Below are 17,980 nucleotides of genomic sequence, written 5' to 3' on the forward strand. Positions count from 1 at the left end.
ACGTAGAGGCTTCATGCAGCATAATTCCCTTCGCCTCTGACCATTGGGAGTCTTTTTGCTCCCAGTGTCCCTGGACTTCAGTTCATAATTTGCCAGGTGGCAGGATGCTGACTAAATTGGGAGACAGAAGGAGGAAATATCACTGCTAGCCCTGCCTCCATGCAACAAGCAAAAGGAATTTGAAACAGAAGTGTTAGGTCTTCAGTCCTTTATTTTCATACTTCTCAGGAAAGGCTGAACAGGCTGGGGTTTTCTTTCAGAAAAGAGAAAGTTGAGGGAGCAACCTGAGAGGTCTTAAAAGTTATGGAAGGATTTGATGAGATGGATATCGAGAAGATATTTCCATTTTTGGGTGAGAACATGACAGTGATAGTTCACTCAGGAAGTCCAAGCTGCTATAGCAACATGAACTTGTAGATGCATGTTCTAATCTGGAACTGTGGATATAATGGTAGAGGCTACAATGTTTTTTCCATCATATGACTGATCAGGAATCTCTCCCATCTTACCACCTGCCATTGGCATGTGTGCCAGAAGGATTTGCAGGTTGATACTCAACCTGTTTGGCCATATTGTGAACCCACTCTCTTTGGCCATCAAATTCTGTGGTGGGGTTCAAACATGAAGCTTCTGGCTGAGAGGCAGGGGTGTTACCCACTGTGCCATAAAACCTCCTCCAGAACAGTCCTAGGGGCAGGGGCCTGAAATATAATATCGCCATCAATAAATCCAAAGAGAATTCAGGATAAACATCTTTAATCAGGCCTGGTTTGAATGTAGAACCTGCCACCACAACAGTTAAGGTGAATAGCACAGATGGGAACTTAAATGAGGGAGAAAGGAATAGAAACGGTGTGCTGAGAGGACAAAATGAAGAGGAACGAGAGATTTGCAAGGAGGCTTGTCTGGCAGGTGAATACCAGCAGAGATGAGTTGGAACAAATTCCCTGTTTCTATGCTGTAACTGCTTTGTGATTGTACATAATACCTGCAGGAAATTGTCTGACCACAGTTGGGATGACTGAAATCAGGAATTCACCACTTAGGAATCACAGGCTAAGACTTACTGTGGTCCAGTATTTCCTGAGAGCAAAACATTGGTTGGAATTATGGCTTTTAGTTAAAAAAAAGTAAGTGGTAAACTAAAGTACTGTCCATGTGCTGATGCAGTTGCTCCTCCAAGTCACACAGTAAAACATCCCAGAGAAGGTTCGCTCTGACCTTGCTGTCAGTGAAATACATGACTGTATGCACATTGCATTTTGCAAATCTAGGAACATTCTTTACTGCAAAGTCAACAATTTTTTCCCCAAAAATATTTTGGGCAGGATTGAATGTTCATGTTTTTAAATTCAAATCTGTTAAAGCCTTGTAAATTACTTGTGCATTGGTAATCAGCAACCGATCTGCCTGGAAGACTCCAGAGATCAATAGTGAGAGTGGGCAGATTATAGAGTTAGGCCGATGTTAAATCAGCAACTTGCAGTGTTGCCTCACTGTGTGGGGATTTGAGATTACAAACTTCCCCTCCGATTGCCCTCAGTATGGAGGATGTGCCACCCATCATTCAGAACAATGATGAAAAATCACCTATTCTAACTATAGGGCATATTATACATACTTGCAAAGCAAGTGCAAAGAGTGACAAGAAATTAAGACAGAAAAAGAAGAGGAAAACCAAGAAAACAAGACTTAAGAGGCGAGGAAAAAAATAGCCAACAATGCTTTTGCTTTACCATTTCCAGTAGTTGAATGCCACACCATGGCAATTTTTCCTGTGTTTTTGGCATAGTGCGATACCATGACCTGTGAGTATAAAACACTCTTGTAAAAATAACCCATTTGCTGTTCTCTGGCACAAAACAGCAAGCTCCCAGATATGATCAATAGTTTGTACAGTCTCAGCTGCCTTGAACAAGAGAGCTGAACACTGGGCATTGCCATGAGACTCAACATTGCAAATCAAGAATGAGTGAAAATAAATAGATTAGTCAGAATAAAAGCAAAAAAGTGCAGATACTGGGAATATGAAATAAAAACAGAAAATGCGGAATGAACTCAGCAGGTCTGGCAGCATCTGTGGAGAAAAACAGAGCAAATGGTTTGAGCCCAACTTACCCTTCTACAGAAGCACAGAAAGATTAGTCAGAACTCCTGCTTCAATTTGTCACAGATGCTGGTGTTGTGGCAACATCACTGGACTCGCAATCCAAAGGCCCAGGCAAATGATCTGGGGACACCGTTTCAAATCCCACCTTGGCAGCTGGTGGAATTTAAATTCAAGTCGTAATATGAAAGTGAAAAGCTGTTCTGAGTTGCTGTGGCCATGAAATGATTATTGTAAAAACCTATCTTTAGGAATAAAAACCTGCCATCCTGACGTGGTTTGGTGTACATGTTACTCCAGACCCACGGTAGTGTGATGGACTCTAAAAGCCATTCAGTTCAAGGGTAATTAGGGATGGGCATTACCAGTGACTCCCAAATCCCATGAAGGGTAAATATTTACAAGCTTGGGGACAGAGAAAGTGATGAATTGGATAACACTATCAAAGAGCAGGCACAGATACAGTGAACTGAAGAGCCTCCTCTGTGCTGGACCACTCTATAATGTTGTATTCATCCTGTCCCCATTCCGGTGACTTCTGCTGGGTGGTGCACATGTCTGGACAACAAGTGAGGACAGGATCGAGCCTCACCATGAACCTCTTCAGAGTCAATTAACCTATTCATTGTTGTTGAGGCTCACAGAGGAAGAATGGTCGCCTGGAGGAGGTATTGGCAGGCTGGAGGTGCTCAGGGAATTTGTATGTCAGCAGAAGTTAGTACCTCCATGACAGTGAGGCAAACAGCTGACAAAACTAAATAATTATTCTGTAGCAGAGATATTTCTGTGAGGTGAAAACAGGCATTTTATAATCATAGAATTTACAGTGCAGGAGACCATTCGGCCCATCGAGTCTGCACCGGCTCCTGGAAAGAGCACCCCACCCAAGGTCAACACCCCCACCCTATTCCCATAACCCAGTAACCCCACCCAACACTAAGGGCAATTTTGGACACTAAGGGCAATTTAGCATGGCCAATCCACCTAACCTGCACATCTTTGGACTGTGGGAGGAAACCGGAGCACCCGGAGGAAACCCACGCACACATGGGGAGGATGTGCAGACTCCGCACAGACAGTGACCCAAGCCGGAATCGAACCTGGGACCCTGGAGCTGTGAAGCAATTGTGCTAACCACCATGCTACCGTGCTGCCCCTTGATTTTACCATTAACTTGTTTCACCGAAGTAGTGGAGCTCAAGTCCAGAAACAACAAGGGCTCATTCCTAATGCTGAGGTAATCTGAAATTAAGGCAGAGAGTTCTGGAAGTACATGGCAGGTCAGCCAGCATCTAATGGTGAAAAATTAAAGGATGTACTCAAAACCGGAGTCGTTAACTTGTTTCTGATCGATCCACTGTGTATTTCTGGCATTGTTATGTTTTTAACTCGACAATTCATGTGTGGGGAGCAACAGCTGACTTAATCAGGTCTACATCCAATATATACACTGGCAGACCTTCCAGCATGGTTCATGCAATAGGCTGTGGGAATGCTAACTGATGTTCTCCCCACCATGGGCAGAGTCCGGAGGCCTGCTGGCTAGGCTTAGACAACACCAAACAAACTTATCAGGTGTGCCATATCCTTGTAAAAATCCCTTTGTGGTCTTGTGTCTTCACATTCCTGTAACCTCTGCACCATTCATCTTTCCCTTCCTCCAACTCTGGGTCCTTGTGCAGTCACTCATTGCCTTTATCCTATCAGACTGATGTTCACTGTGTCAGCCTTTGCTCAGTGGATAACACTCTCACCACAGAGGGAGTGCTGCATGCCAGAGATGCCATCTCTAGAATGGGATGTTAAGCACCATCTGCTCTCTCAGGTGAATATAATTATTTCTATGGCCCTATTTCTAAGAAGAACAGAGGAGTTATTCATCCCCCACTCAGCATCATAGAAAAGCAAATTATTTGGATATTGTCTCATTGTTGTTTCAGCAAGTTTGCTGTGTGCAAAATGGCTTCTGTGTTCAATGCATTACATCAGTGACTTCACTTCGAAAGTGTTCCACTGACTGTTAAGCATTTTCAGATGTCCTTACGTCATGAAAGGCACGATAGAAATGTCTCTCTTTTCTCATTGACAATTGTGCTGTCATACTCTGGAAATCCTTCCCGAAAGCCTTCTGCTAAATCATAGAATCCCTGCAGTGCAGAAGAAGTTCCAAAAGACATGCTTGTTAGGTGAATTAGAAATTCTGAATTCTTCCTCAGTGTACCCGAACAGACGCCGGAGTGTGGCGACGAGGGGATTTTCACAGAAACTTCATTGCAGTGTTAATGTAAGCCTACTTGACAGAATAATGAAGATTAGATTATTAAGGCCATTCGATCCATCAAATCTGCAATAAACCTCCCAGGCTCATACCCCATCCCCATAACCCCACCTAACCTGCACATCTTTAGACTGTGGCAGGAAACCGGAGCACCCGGAGGAAACCCACACAGACACGGGGAGAATGTGCAAAATCCACACAGACAGTCACCCAAGGTCGAATCAAACCCGGGTCCCTGGTGCTGTGAGGCAGCAGTGCTAATCATTGTGCTGCCCCTTCTCCTTCTTTAAGACCCTCTTTAAAATCACCCTCCCCACCACGTCCTTCTTTACTCAGCAACTATTTTCTGATTTCACCTCCATGTGGAGGCTTTAGGGAAACATTTGTAATGAACATAGAACAAGAAATAGGGGCAGCAGGAGGCATTATGGCCCCTCGTATCTGCTCTGTGAGTCAATGTGATCCTGGTCAATCTTTGACCTCAATTCCACTTTCCCACCCAATTTCCATTTCCCTTGATTACCATGGAGCCTAAAAACCTAATTGACTCAGCTCTTAATGTACTCAATAACAAAGTATCCATTCTGTCTGGGGTAGATAATTCCAAAGATTCACAACTCTCTGGGTGACGAAACTTCTCAGCTCAGTCCTAAATGATCAACCTCATAATCTTTTTTGCACTGAGTGCTGAATTTGGTGCATTTGAGTGCTATAGTGAGAGTTTGGTGACTGAGGGAGTATAAGGCTTCATTTTTATCTCAAGTCTAGTCTTTTTTTATTTCGTTAATTAACTTAAAAGTTGCTGTTTGGTTTAGAAGAAGGTGAATTTTCAATCAGCTTTAAACAAAGGTTTTACTTGTAGGTACTTGCAGCTGGAGCTTGTTAATTAGTTAATTGGATTAGGCCAGTTTTCAGAGGCTAGATTTACAGTATAAAAGTGATCCCCTACAGTGCAGACTTTGTTTGCACTGAGTGCTGAATTTGGTGCATTTGAGTGCTATAGTGAGAGTTTGGTGACTGAGGGAGTGCTGAATTTGGTGCATTTGAGTGCTATAGTGAGAGTTTGGTGACTGAGGGAGTGCTGAATTTGGTGCATTTGAGTGCTATTGTGAGAGTTTGGTGACTGAGGGAGTTAGGTGAGGAGACGCTCCTTTCATTTTGTTTCCTACATTTCCGCAAAGAGCGAGAAGGGAGCCAGGAGTTTACAGAGAGTGCAGCTGACTGGGAGCAGAGTCGGAGGGCGGAGGTCCAGTTGGTCCACAGGGCAGCTATATTCTGTAAGATAAGAGGGGATGGAGGTTAGGCATGTTGCATGCTCCTCCTGCAGGATGTGGGTGGTGAGGGATACCACCGATGTCCCCGCTGACTATACCTGCGGGAAGTGCACCCAACTCCAGCTCCTCAAAGACCGTGTTAGGGAACTGGAGCTGAAGCTGGATGAACTTCGGATCATCCGGGAGGCAGAGGGGGTGATAGAGAAGAGTTACAGGGAGGTAGCCACATCCAAGGTACAGGACAAGAGTAGCTAGGTTTCAGTCAGGGGAAAGAAAACAAACAGGCAGACAGTGCAGGGATCCCTCGTGGCCGTTCCCCTTCAAAACAAGTATACCGTTTTGGATGCTGTTGGGGGGGATGACCTACCGGGGAAGGCCCTAGCGGCCAGGTCTCTGGCACTGAGTCTGGCTCTGGGGCTCAGAAGGGAAGGGGAGAGAATAGAAAAGCAATAGTAGTAGGAGATTCAATGGTTAGGGGAATAGATAGGAGATTCTGTGGTCGCGAGCGAGACTCCCGGGTGCCAGGGCCAGGGATGTCTCGGATCGTGTCTTCAGGATCCTTAAGGGGGAGGGGGAGCAGCCAGAAGTCATGGTGCACATTGGTACCAACGACGTAGGTAGGAAAAAGGGTGTGGAGGTAATAAACGAGTTTAGAGAGTTAAGCTGGAAGTTAAAAGCCAGGACAGACAGAGTTGTCATCTCTGGTTTGTTGCCGGTGCCACGTGATAGCGAGGCTAGGAATAGGGAGAGAGTGCAGCTGAACACGTGGCTGCAGGAATGGTGTAGGAGGGAGGGCTTCAGGTATTTCGATAATTGGAGTGCATTCTGGGGAAGGTGGGACCTGTACAAGCAGGACGGGTTGCATCTGAACCAGAAGGGCACCAATATCCTGGGAGGGAGGTTTTCTAGTACTCTTCGGGAGGGTTTAAACTAATTTGGCAGGGGAATGGGAACCGGATTTGTAGTCCAGCAACTATGGTAGCCGATATTCAGGACGCCAAAGCGTGGGGAAGGGAACACTGACAAAGGAGAGTACTTGCAGGCATGGAGATGGGTTGAAGTGTGTATACTTCAACGCAAGAAGCATCAGGAATAAGGTGGGTGAACTTAAGGCATGGATCGGTACTTGGGACTACGATGTGGTGGCCATCACGGAAACTTGGATAGAAGAGGGGCAGAAATGGTTGTTGGAGGTCCCTGGTTATAGATATTTCAATAAGATTAGGGAGGGTGGTAAAAGAGGTGGGGGGGGGGTGGCATTGTTAATTAGAGATAATATAACAGCTGCAGAAAGGCAGTTCAAGGAGTATCTGCCTACTGAGGTAGTATGGGTTGAAGTCAGAAATAGGAAAGGAGCAGTCACCTTGTTAGGAGTTTTCTATAGGCCCCCCAATAGTAGCAGAGATGTGGAGGAACAGATTGGGAAACAGATTTTGGAAAGGTGCAGAAGTCACAGGGTAGTAGTCATGGGTGACTTCAACTTCCCAAACATTGAGTGGAAACTCTTTAGATCAAATAGTTTGGATGGGATGATGTTTGTGCAGTGTGTCCAGGAAGCTTTTCTAACACAGTATGTAGATTGTCCGACCAGAGGAGGGGCAATATTGGATTTGGTACTTGGTAATGAACCAGGGCAAGTGATAGATTTGTTAGTGGGGGAGCATTTTGGAGATAGTGACCACAATTCTGTGACTTTCACTTTAGTAATGGAGAGGGATAGGTGCGTGCAACAGGGCAAGGTTTACAATTGGGGGAAGGGTAAATACGATGTTGTCAGACAAGAATTGAAGTGCATAAGTTGGGAACATAGGCTGTCAGGGAAGGACACAAGTGAAATGTGGAACTTGTTCAAGGAACAGGTACTACATGTCCTTGATATGTATGTCCCTGTCAGGCAGGGAAGAGATGGTCGTGTGAGGGAACCATGGTTGACAAGAGAGGTTGAATGTCTTATTAAGAGGAAAAAGGAGACTTATGTAAGGCTGAGGAAACAAGGTTCAGACAGGGTGCTGGAGGGATACAAGATAGCCAGGAGGGAACTGAAGAAAGGGATTAGGAGAGCTAAGAGAGGGCATGAACAATCTTTGGTGGGTAGGATCAAGGAAAACCCCAAGGCCTTTTACACATATGTGAGAAATATGAGAATGACTAGAGCGAGGGTAGTAGCGGGAGATTGTGTATTGAGTCTGAAGAGATAGGAGAGGTCTTGAGCGTGTACTTTTCTTCTGTATTTACAAATGAGAGGGGCCATATTGTTGGAGAGGACATTGTGAAACAGACTGGGAAGCTCGAGGAAATACTTGTTAGGAAGGAAGATGTGTTGGGCATTTTGAAAAACTTGAGGATAGACAAGTCCCCCGGGCCTGACGGGATATATCCAAGGATTCTATGGGAAGCAAGAGATGAAATTGCAGAGCCGTTGGCAATGATCTTTTCGTCCTCACTGTCAACAGGAGTGGTACCAGGGGATTGGAGAGTGGCGAATGTCGTGCCCCTGTTCAAAAAAGGGACTTGGGATAACCCTGGGAATTACAGGCCAGTTAGTCTTACTTCGGTAGTAGGCAAAGTAATGGAAAGAGTACTGAAGGATATGATTTCTGAGCATCTGGAGAGACACTGCTTGATTAGGGATAGTCAGCACGGATTTGTGAGGGGTAGGTCTTGCCTTACAAGTCTTATTGAATTCTTTGAGGAGGTGACCAAGCATGTGGATGAAGGTAAAGCAGTGGATACAGTGTACATGGATTTTAGTAAGGCATTTGATAAGGTTCCCCATTGTAGGCTTATGCAGAAAGTAAAGAGGCATGGGATAGTGGGAAATTTGGCCAGTTGGATAATGAACTGGCTAACCGATAGAAGTCAGAGAGTGGTGGTGGATGGCAAATATTCAGCCTGGAGCCCAGCCACCAGTGGTGTACCGCAGGGATCAGTTCTGGGTCCTCTGCTGTTTGTGATTTTCATTAATGACTTGGATGAGGGAGTTGAAGGGTGGGTCAGTAAATTTGCAGGCGATACGAAGATTGGTGGAGTTGTGGATAGTGAGGAGGGCTGTTGTCGGCTGCAAAGAGACATAGATAGGATGCAGAGCTGGGCTGAGAAGTGGCCTCCTTCTGCACTGTAAATTCTATGATAATCTATGATTAATCTAGGACAAAGGTTCAGCACAACATCGTGGGCCAAAGGGCCTGTTCTGTGCTGTATTTTACTATGTTCTATGTTCTAACCAGAGGCGATGATTTCCAGTTCTAGACCCTCCAACAAATACAGTCTCAAAACATCTACCCTGTCAAGTCCCCTGAGAATGTTACCATTTTCTTCCAACAATCTGATCAATTTCAACAGGACACCTCTCATTCTTCTAAATTTTAGAGAATATAGGACCAATCTCCTCAACCTTTGATCATCAGATGAATTTTCCACATTAAAGTCACTGGATTAATGAAGTTGTTCTTCTTGTTGTTGCTGCTGTTCTTTCCGTGTGCAACATTCAGCAAATATCATCAGCTTGTGACCTGTTTGCCCTCCAGGCCATCAACCAAATGGCTTTTCTTTAGGTATAAGGCTGGACAGTGAGGGTCAGTGCGCTATTTGACTGTGGTGTTCAAATCAAGCTTGACCATGAGTGTGATCAGAAGCAGAATCCCAAGAATCCCCCCTTCAGCTTACCATGATTGCTATATTGAACTATAATTCTCACTGCTACCTCTTGCTATCCTGATTGACACGAGTGCATTGAGCATACAGACGAGTAAGGGAACCCAGGACCCTGACTGACTGAACCAGCTGGGGAGCTACAATGTCTGCTCATCACTTTAAGGAAATCTATCAGTCAAATTTCTAAGATAATAAGGTGCAGTGAGGGCATAGGAATAATGTATAGAAGACTCTCTGGTGTTTGCGGAAATAGAGGGTTAAAATCTAAATTTCAGCTGAGGGGGGAAACAAGGGTTTCAGCTGTCTAACCACACAGCAATGATCAACTGAGGAAGGAGGCGCAGATGTGTTCTTACTCACATGGCTCTGCGACTCGCTCGCTCCAGCTCTGTGCCCGACAGATGGTGCAAATTAGTACAACTCTCATTGGGGGGAGGGGGCTGCAAGTTGTCAGTACTGAGAACAATGTGAAGGGTTGGACTGCAAACCATCAGTATTATGGAAACCAACACATAGCTGGACTGTACCCTAACCCCCACAAACCTCAAAACTATTGAGTCTGATTCTACAGGCCTCACCTCGGAGTAAAGTTAGCATATACTCCTGCACACCAAGGGTGATAGAATTTCGGAAGCCTCTTTCGAGATCATCAATTGAAACTAGATAAATTATTATTAAATCCGAGATTGATCGATTTTTATGAACCAAAGGTATGAAGGGATATGGAACAAATGATGGTGTATGGAGTTCGATCATAGATCAGCCAGATCCTTTTGATTGACAGAGCAGGGTTGAGAAACTAAATGGTCTCCTTTTATGTTCCAATGTTACAAGTGGCAGTGCGTCATACAAAAACGCACTCATCCATGAACTCTTCCTCCCACCCCACACCCGTACTCTGTATAACTGAAATTAGGGGTTCATTGTGTCGGAGAATCATGGGCCGAGACGTCAGACGTATAATTATAATAATAATAATAGCTTATTGTCACAAGGAGGCTTCAATGAAGCTACTGTGAAAAGCCCCTCGTCGCCACATTCCGGCGCCTGTTCGGGGAGGCTGGTACGACCTATTACTCTCTGTTGCAGCATTCCTGAGACTGGACAAGTAAGACACAAGTTGGTGATGGGTAGCTGTGACAAAAAGTGATTGACATGAAAGCAAAATAGAGAGAAGTCCTGTTCCTATTTGTAGGGAGAAAAAGAAAGCAAACAAATGTCAGCATGTGACATCATTGGAGCGCTGTTGTATGTTTCTTGACATTCAAATTACTCCCAGAAGAAAACACTAAATTCAGCATCAGGAGAAATGTAGGGAAAGCAGTAAAATGCCAGAAATCCTGGTCTGAATTAGAAACAGTACAGCAGTATTTTCTTAAGTTCTATTTTGCAATATTTCTTTTGTCCAATTTCTGTAAGTATCCTCTGTGAGACGAGTTTTGGAAGCCTCACTGTGGCTGTCTGTGGATACAGGCCCAACTGGCCCTCTCATTCAGCCTCAAGGTGGCTCATGAGAAAATGTGAAAATTCACAGACAAATGAATAGGGGGCACTCTTCTAAGGCTGGAGCGGAGTCATACTTTTGGGGTATCTAGCCCGTGTTGTAGCTGCCTTGGGAGTGTTGGATGAGACATTGTCGAGTGAGCTTGACTCTCTTGCCAAGCTTGTTCCGAGGTTTTCTACTGCTGACAATGGGTGCTTGAAAGAGGAAGTGTTCCATTGTCCAACAGTAACACTTGAAAGCACAAAATTCACTAAAAAGGGAATCAATTTGGCAAAAACAAAAGCAAATATGACCACCCCATGCAGTAAGCTCTAAATGTTAACCATTTTGCCAGACAGAATCTTGATGTGGTTGATCATTTGCTTGATTCTCCAAAAAAAGTACTAGTACAGAAGGTTAAAGTGCCTGAAAATTCTGTGGTTCAAATTGTCACCGTGACATGAGTAAAGTGCACCACAAAGATTATGCGGGCGAGGAATTTAAATGGATCTCAGCTGTGAGCCCGACTCTTATAAATATAGATCCAGGGCTGCAGGATGTTCACACCACTTCCAGTTCCCAATGTCACTATTTTATTGTTATATCTATACAATATTAAATAAACATTGCATATATAATTGAAGAAAAAGAACATGTGCAGCATATGTTTTCCACCCTGTTTTCCACCTAACAAAAGTGTGTGATATATCTTGAGTTAATTATTTAATGAAAGCATGGTCGTGACTTTCTTACATTATCAAAACTGGGGGAAAAGCTCGATTAATAAGGATGCATGGTCATTTTGTTTGTTGGTGAGTCTCTGGTTCGTTTGATAAAAAACAATTTTCATTGGAAATGTTCAAAAGCTCAGAGAGAAGCTTCAGTGGATAGGTGACTATGTTGGCCGCGAAAGATCCATGTACCTTATTTGTCTGTGTTGAGATGGCTGATCTCAGAGGGATAATGATAAGGCTGATTCATTAGCAGAGGTCACTTGGTAGCGCTGACTAGTTTTGCACACACCTCAGAGGTAGAAGCCCAAATTATAGCAGTCTGAACAGAGAATCAACTTTGGATCTTCTAGTCAGTTTTATATTGAGATGACGTGCGTGATTTAATGGATAAACAACAGGGGCGAGATTTTCCGACCCCCCGCCGGGTCGGAGAATCGCCGGGGGCTGGCGTGAATCCCGCCCCCGCCGGTTGCCGAATTCTCCGGCACCGGATATTCTGCGGGGGCGGGAATCGCGCTACGCCGGTTGCCCCCCCCCCCCCCCTCCGCGATTCTCCGGCCCGTATGGGCCGAAGTCCCGCTGCTAGGATGCCTGTCCCGCCGGCGTGGATTAAACCACCTCTCTTACCGGCGGGACAAGGCGGCGCAGGTGGGCTCCGGGGTCCTGGGAGGGGCGCGGGGCGATCTGATCCCGGGGGGGTGCCCCCACAGTGGCCTGGCCCGCGTTCGGGGCCCAGCGATCCGCGGGCGGGCCTGTGCTGTGGGGGCACTCTTTTCCTTCCGCCTTCACCACGGTCTCCACCATGGCGGAGGCGGAAGAGACTCCCTCCACTGCGCATGCGCGGGGTGCCGTGAGCGGCCGCTAACGCTCCTGCGCATGCGCCGCCCGGCAATGTCATTTCCACACCAGCTGGCGGGCACTTCCGCCAGCTGGCGGGGCGGAAATCAGTCTGGCGCGGGCCTACCCCCTCAACGTTAGGGCTCGGCCCCCCCAAGATGCGGAGGATTCCGCACCTTTGGGGCGGCGCGATGCCCGACTGATTTGCGCCGTTTTTGGTGCCGGTTGGCAGACATCACGCCGATACCGGAGAATTTCGCCCCAGAGTCCTGTTTTGGGCCCGTCTAGTGGGGTGTTTCCTGGCACTTGCAGCATCGAGAACGACCCGTCTATTAAATGGGACTCTGCTTCTTTTTCGGGCCTCGGCAACGAATACCCCGCCAAGGCCGCACTTAGACTCATTTCCTACATTAACGAGCTCAGCTCACCAGTGAGGGAAGAGATCGGGGTGCCATTTTTCAAAGGTGCCACGAACACTCAACCCCCTCCCGCAGCCTCTGGATCTCCCCAATGCCCTAATTAATTAGGGAGTCCTCGAGCCCCCGGCACCCCACTTACTAAGGGCAGGACTCCCCCTGACCTGACCCCTGGCACGAGCAAAATGCCACCTGGACACTATGGCATTGCCACCCTTTGTGGAGACCAGTGCTAAACGGTGCCATGGCAGGGTCGCCGAGGCGAGGCCGTTCAATCCTGTGCCTTGTGTAACTTTGACGTAGACATTTTAAAATGAGATTAACTACTCACTTCAATGTGCAAATCTGGATCCCACCCATTGAGGGCGGGATCCAGATTGCGAGATCTCGCGAGGCGTAACACTCATCGTAAATCGCATAAGAGGTCTCTTGCGAGATTTACCGGCCTCCTCTTCCCGAGTGAGGTGCGACGAGGCTGTTACATTGCAATTGATGTCTTTATTCATAAATTCATCCCTCCACCAGTCAGCAGTCCAGTGTTGGACAACTCAAAATGATCTCAAAAGGACAGAATGACAGTAGTCCCTTGCTTGATCCTGCTCCACCATTGAATAAGGTTATGGCTGATCTTTGATTCCCCACCACCTCCCTATTCCCATATCCCATTCTCCAAATGCAGCCCAAATTTGCCAAAGTGGAATCTACAGTTCTGGTATTGGACGTTTACACAGTGCACGCAGTGTAGGAGTATTGTTACTGACATGGACCTGGAGGGCTGAATTGCTTGTTTATGTACTGTAAATACGGTGTAAGAGTATGTAACACTGCATGAAAACAGCGTGGTTGATGCTCCAATCAGCACATTGTGCACTCCTAAGGCTTTCCTCATAGCAGTATTAACTTGTGCTGTTTGCCTGATGGTTTTCCTCTGTTTCCTTCCAGCCGCTGCTGTGAAAAGAAGAGCTGTGGCAACAGAAATGAAACCCCATCAGACCCCGTCATCATTGACAGGTAGGAAACAGTGTTTCATTTCTTTTAAATATTCCTCCAAAGGAATGGCAGGAAAGTGTTCTGAGCTGTGCCTGGTCAACCATGGTGTGGTGTTGCGGGTTTTCACGCTGATGCCTGTGCTGCTATTGCCAGTGTGGCAGTGGGTTGTGGACCTGTTTCCAGTGTTGTGAGTCAAAGTGCCCAAGAGTGACTTCCAACACATAATTTGTGGAAGGGATGAGAAGGCCATGACACCTGGGCATCAGGCACTGACAATGGTTACAAGCAGATGTTGGTTAGGTGCACATAGAATGGAGTAATAACTGACAAACACTGATGTGTGAGACATATGATTTAAGGACAAGGAGTTACAATGGTAGATGCGGAGTAGAATCACCATGAAATGTATCCCTTGTGGCAGTTATGATCATTTGGTATCAGTAATTCCAGGGGGTGAGAAGATGCTCCAAAGTACACCATTGCATTGTTGGTGATTTTCCACAAAGCTGCGTGTCTGCACCCATATTACACCACCCAAGTTAAAATGTGTCACACAAGCTTAAAAAGAAAAGCAGTGTGCTTTTTGCCGTGGGTCTTTTAAAACTCATTGTCACAATTAAAGACGAGTAACAAGAGCCATTAGACTCATCAATCAACCTCTATTTTACCCAGTGCCTCTTCCAACTCTCTTGCCTAAGCCAAGAAAAATCAGGAAAAGAAGCAGTTCAGTCACTGTTCGTCAGTTAATGAAACTATTTCCCACGTTATGCTGCCAATCTGCTCATTATTTTGGAAACCAGCTCAGAGAAGGTTCTTTAAATTTCTGAAGTCCCCAGTAAGAGGCCATGGACCTCATTTGTGTGCCATCGTTGTTGTCTTTATTCCTTCAACTGGAGAAGGTTCTCGAAGTTAACTGTTGCAGCATCAGAGCTAGTCACAGTCGCCTTATTGTGCCAAGTTGCAGATGGGCACAAAGGTCAAAGGGTGCCCTCCCGTACCTCAGTGAAGCAGCTATGCTTTCATTCTGGAACTAGTCGGTGTTGACAGGCATCGAGATGAGGCTGAATCTCTCCTCATTTGACAGTCACACACACACTTTCCAACAAAGGTGACTGGAAAACAATCACTATACTTTTCAAGAATTGTAAGTATTCCAAGGGATTTCTGAAGTTCCAAGATGGTTGGGACACCTGAAGATTAGACTGAAGTTAACAAAAACTCTGTGTAAAATTGGTTTGCAGTAACTACATAAGTTAAAAATGACAGAGAAAAAGTGGACTCTGGTAAATTACAGTACCTGCGATCAGTGGCAGGAACCTTGATTGAAAACTCACCTGCCAAGAATCATTGATGTTATTTGCCAATGTCTTGGCTGAGGGCAGCTTACAATAAGTAGACATGGAATCTGGTACTTTGCAGCTGGACATTACATTTACAAACTGAGCTACTGTTGAATCTTACTTGATAACAATGGTATGGTGTTGATCCTGTGATAACAACCTTTACATTGTATTGATTTCAGAGAGGGATGAAATAGGATTCAAAGTTTTTGTAGCTCCTCAAATTGGCCAGGCAGCCTTTGCTTCATTTTATTCTGGAATGACTGACTGAAACATTCTTACAGAGACCAGAATGTGGACAATGTTACTGGCCATTGCCTATTAGCACACGGAACATTTAATCCCACAGCCACAAGTAACTGGGAAATACTTAAAGAGTTTTAGATATATTCAGACAAACACGACCTTGGGCAATGTACTCATCTGGTGACTGTACTTACATTTTCCCACTTGCAATGTTTAAAAGGGAAAGAGATTTTGAGAAAATTGTTAGGTATATCATGACATGGAAGAGATACTTGAGAGTACACACAATAGGTCTGATTTTCAATTATAGCGCAATTTCTTGATTGGGGAGGACTGTTGGGAGAAGAAATTGTTGGATGCACTGTGCTGTTACCGGAGGCAGTTCCAGTGACAGTGAATAAATAATATGTTTCCAAGTCAGGGTGGCATGTGATTTGAAGGCGAATTTGCAGACGGTGATATTCCCATGAGTCTGCTGCCCTTGTTTATCTCGATAGTCGAGATAGTATTGAAGAAGCCTTTAAGAGTTGCTTCATTGAATTTTGCAGAGGTTCTGCATCGCAACCACCGTGTGACGGTGGTGAAAGGAATGAACAGTTTTAAAAAAATTTAGAGTACCCAATTCATTTTTTCCAATTAAGGGGTAATTTAGCGTGACCAATCCACTTACCCTGCACATTTTTGGGTTGTGGGGCAAAACCCACGCAAACACGGGGAGAATGTGCAAACTCCACATGGCCAGTGACCCAGAGCCGGGATCGAATGTGGGACCTCGGCGGTGTGAGGCAGCGGTGCTAATCACTGCGCCATCGTGCTGCCCAGGAGTGAATAGTTAAGGTCGTGGATGAGGTGCTGAACAAGCTGGAAACTAAGGGTGAGATTTACCGGCTGTTCAGGCCGGCTGGAAATTCCGGTCCCACACCGGCGCACGGGTTTCCTGGCGATGAGGGGGCTGTCACCAACCAGTAGATCCCACTGGCAGGCTGTCTCCACTGCCGAAAAACAGTAGGGTGGTTGGTAAATCAGGCCATGAGTATTGTAAGTGAAGTGTGGGTATCCCACAGCAACTGGCAATTAGTGGGAAGGTTTTTGTGGGGTCATGAGGAGCATTCCCGTTCTTCAAAGTGACACAAAAATTAACAGCACCCAGGTTCTTGCACAATTGGTGTAGCTAGTTAGGTTGCTCTAAGTCTGCTTCCATATGCAGAACATATGTGGCACTTGTTCTGTCCAGTGGTAATGAATAACCAGTTGGTGTCATGACTGGGAAAGGGCAGTGTTTAAATATTTGAACAAAGCAGAGCTGCCAACCTTTTCCAACATAAATTAGTATTCCGGATCCCAAAAACCAGTATTTTCATTTCAAAAGTAAAATGCCCACCAGTATGCAGTACAGCTTTACGCCTTTAGTAAATCAGTAGCAAATCACATTCAGCCATGTGTGCGATGTTGAAGCAAAATCCTTGATTTTATGATTTTAAATATTCCGAATCTACTCCCTTGCACCCTGCATGTGATGACAAGATTAAACATCCTGCTGGTGTTGCACTGGGCATCTTTAACATCATTGGTCAATCAACTCTTCTGAAACACAAATGGAAAGTGGAAATCTCACATTTTTACATGTACAGCATCATGAGTGTGTGTTTTCAAATTAAGTTTCAAACATGCAGTAAATCTAAGAATGAAAAATAAATCAAAACATTCATCTTTTTACATGAAGTTGAAAAGAGGAATATCATTAAAGATAGTTTTTTTTGAACAAACAATTTTAATGAGGTATTTTTGGCATTACAAACAGCAACAGTATAAAAACAATGTACAAAGAACAATAAACATTGTGCAATCACCGACTCCCATCCCTCCAAGACCCGCCCAATTGACCCGCTACCCTTAGCCCCCCCCCCCCGAAAATCGCCACCCCTGGACTCATTGCCACCCAGAGTTGTTTTGGATACGCCCAGACATGTGAACATGGTTCGCTGGTCCTCCTGCACACTTTACACACCTATCCTCCCCCCCAAAGAATCTACTCATCCGGGCCACTGTCATGTGGGCCCGGTGGACCACCCTGAATTGGATCAAGCTGAGCCTGGCGCATGTTGCGGTTGCGTTGACTCTGCTCAACCCATTCGCCCATAAGCCATCCTCCATCTCACCACCAAGCTCCTCCTCCCACTTACGCTTCAGCTCCTTGGTCTGCGTCTCCTCCGCCCCCATAAATTCTTTGTAGATTCCGAGACGCACCCCTCTCCCACCCATCCCCTAGATACTACCATATCCTGGATACTTCTTCGTGGCAGGAGTGGGAAGGATGATACCTGCCTACGCAGAAAGACCCGCACCTGTAAATATCTGAATTTGTTCCCCCTTGCCAACCCAAACTTCTCCTCCAGCGCCCTCAAGCTAGGGAAGCTCCCCTCTAAAAACAGGTTCCCCCATCCTCACAATTTCCGCCCTTCGCCATACTCGCAACCCCCCATCCAAGTTCCCCGGGGCAAACCAGTGATTGTCACATACTGGGGACCAGACCGATGCTCCCACTGCTCCAACGTACCTCCTCCACTGACCCCAGATTCTCAGGGCCGCCACCACTACGGGGCTGGTGGAGTACCTCACCG

At 45.8% G+C, this 17,980-nt stretch overlaps 1 protein-coding gene across 9 annotated transcripts in view; it reads left to right on the forward strand.

Annotated features, from left to right (window-relative positions):
- Positions 1 to 17,980, forward strand: part of LOC140396875 (transcription factor COE2) — a 341,293-nt gene that overhangs the window by 25,150 nt on the left and 298,163 nt on the right. For all 9 annotated transcript variants that reach the window (XM_072485679.1, XM_072485681.1, XM_072485680.1 and 6 more), the window contains one exon: positions 13,726 to 13,794. In XM_072485679.1, coding sequence (XP_072341780.1) covers positions 13,726 to 13,794 — 69 coding nt within the window. The remainder of the gene's footprint in view (positions 1 to 13,725; positions 13,795 to 17,980) is intronic.

Source organism: Scyliorhinus torazame, chromosome 20, assembly GCF_047496885.1.
Source record: "Scyliorhinus torazame isolate Kashiwa2021f chromosome 20, sScyTor2.1, whole genome shotgun sequence".
NCBI classification, from domain to species: domain Eukaryota; kingdom Metazoa; phylum Chordata; class Chondrichthyes; order Carcharhiniformes; family Scyliorhinidae; genus Scyliorhinus; species Scyliorhinus torazame.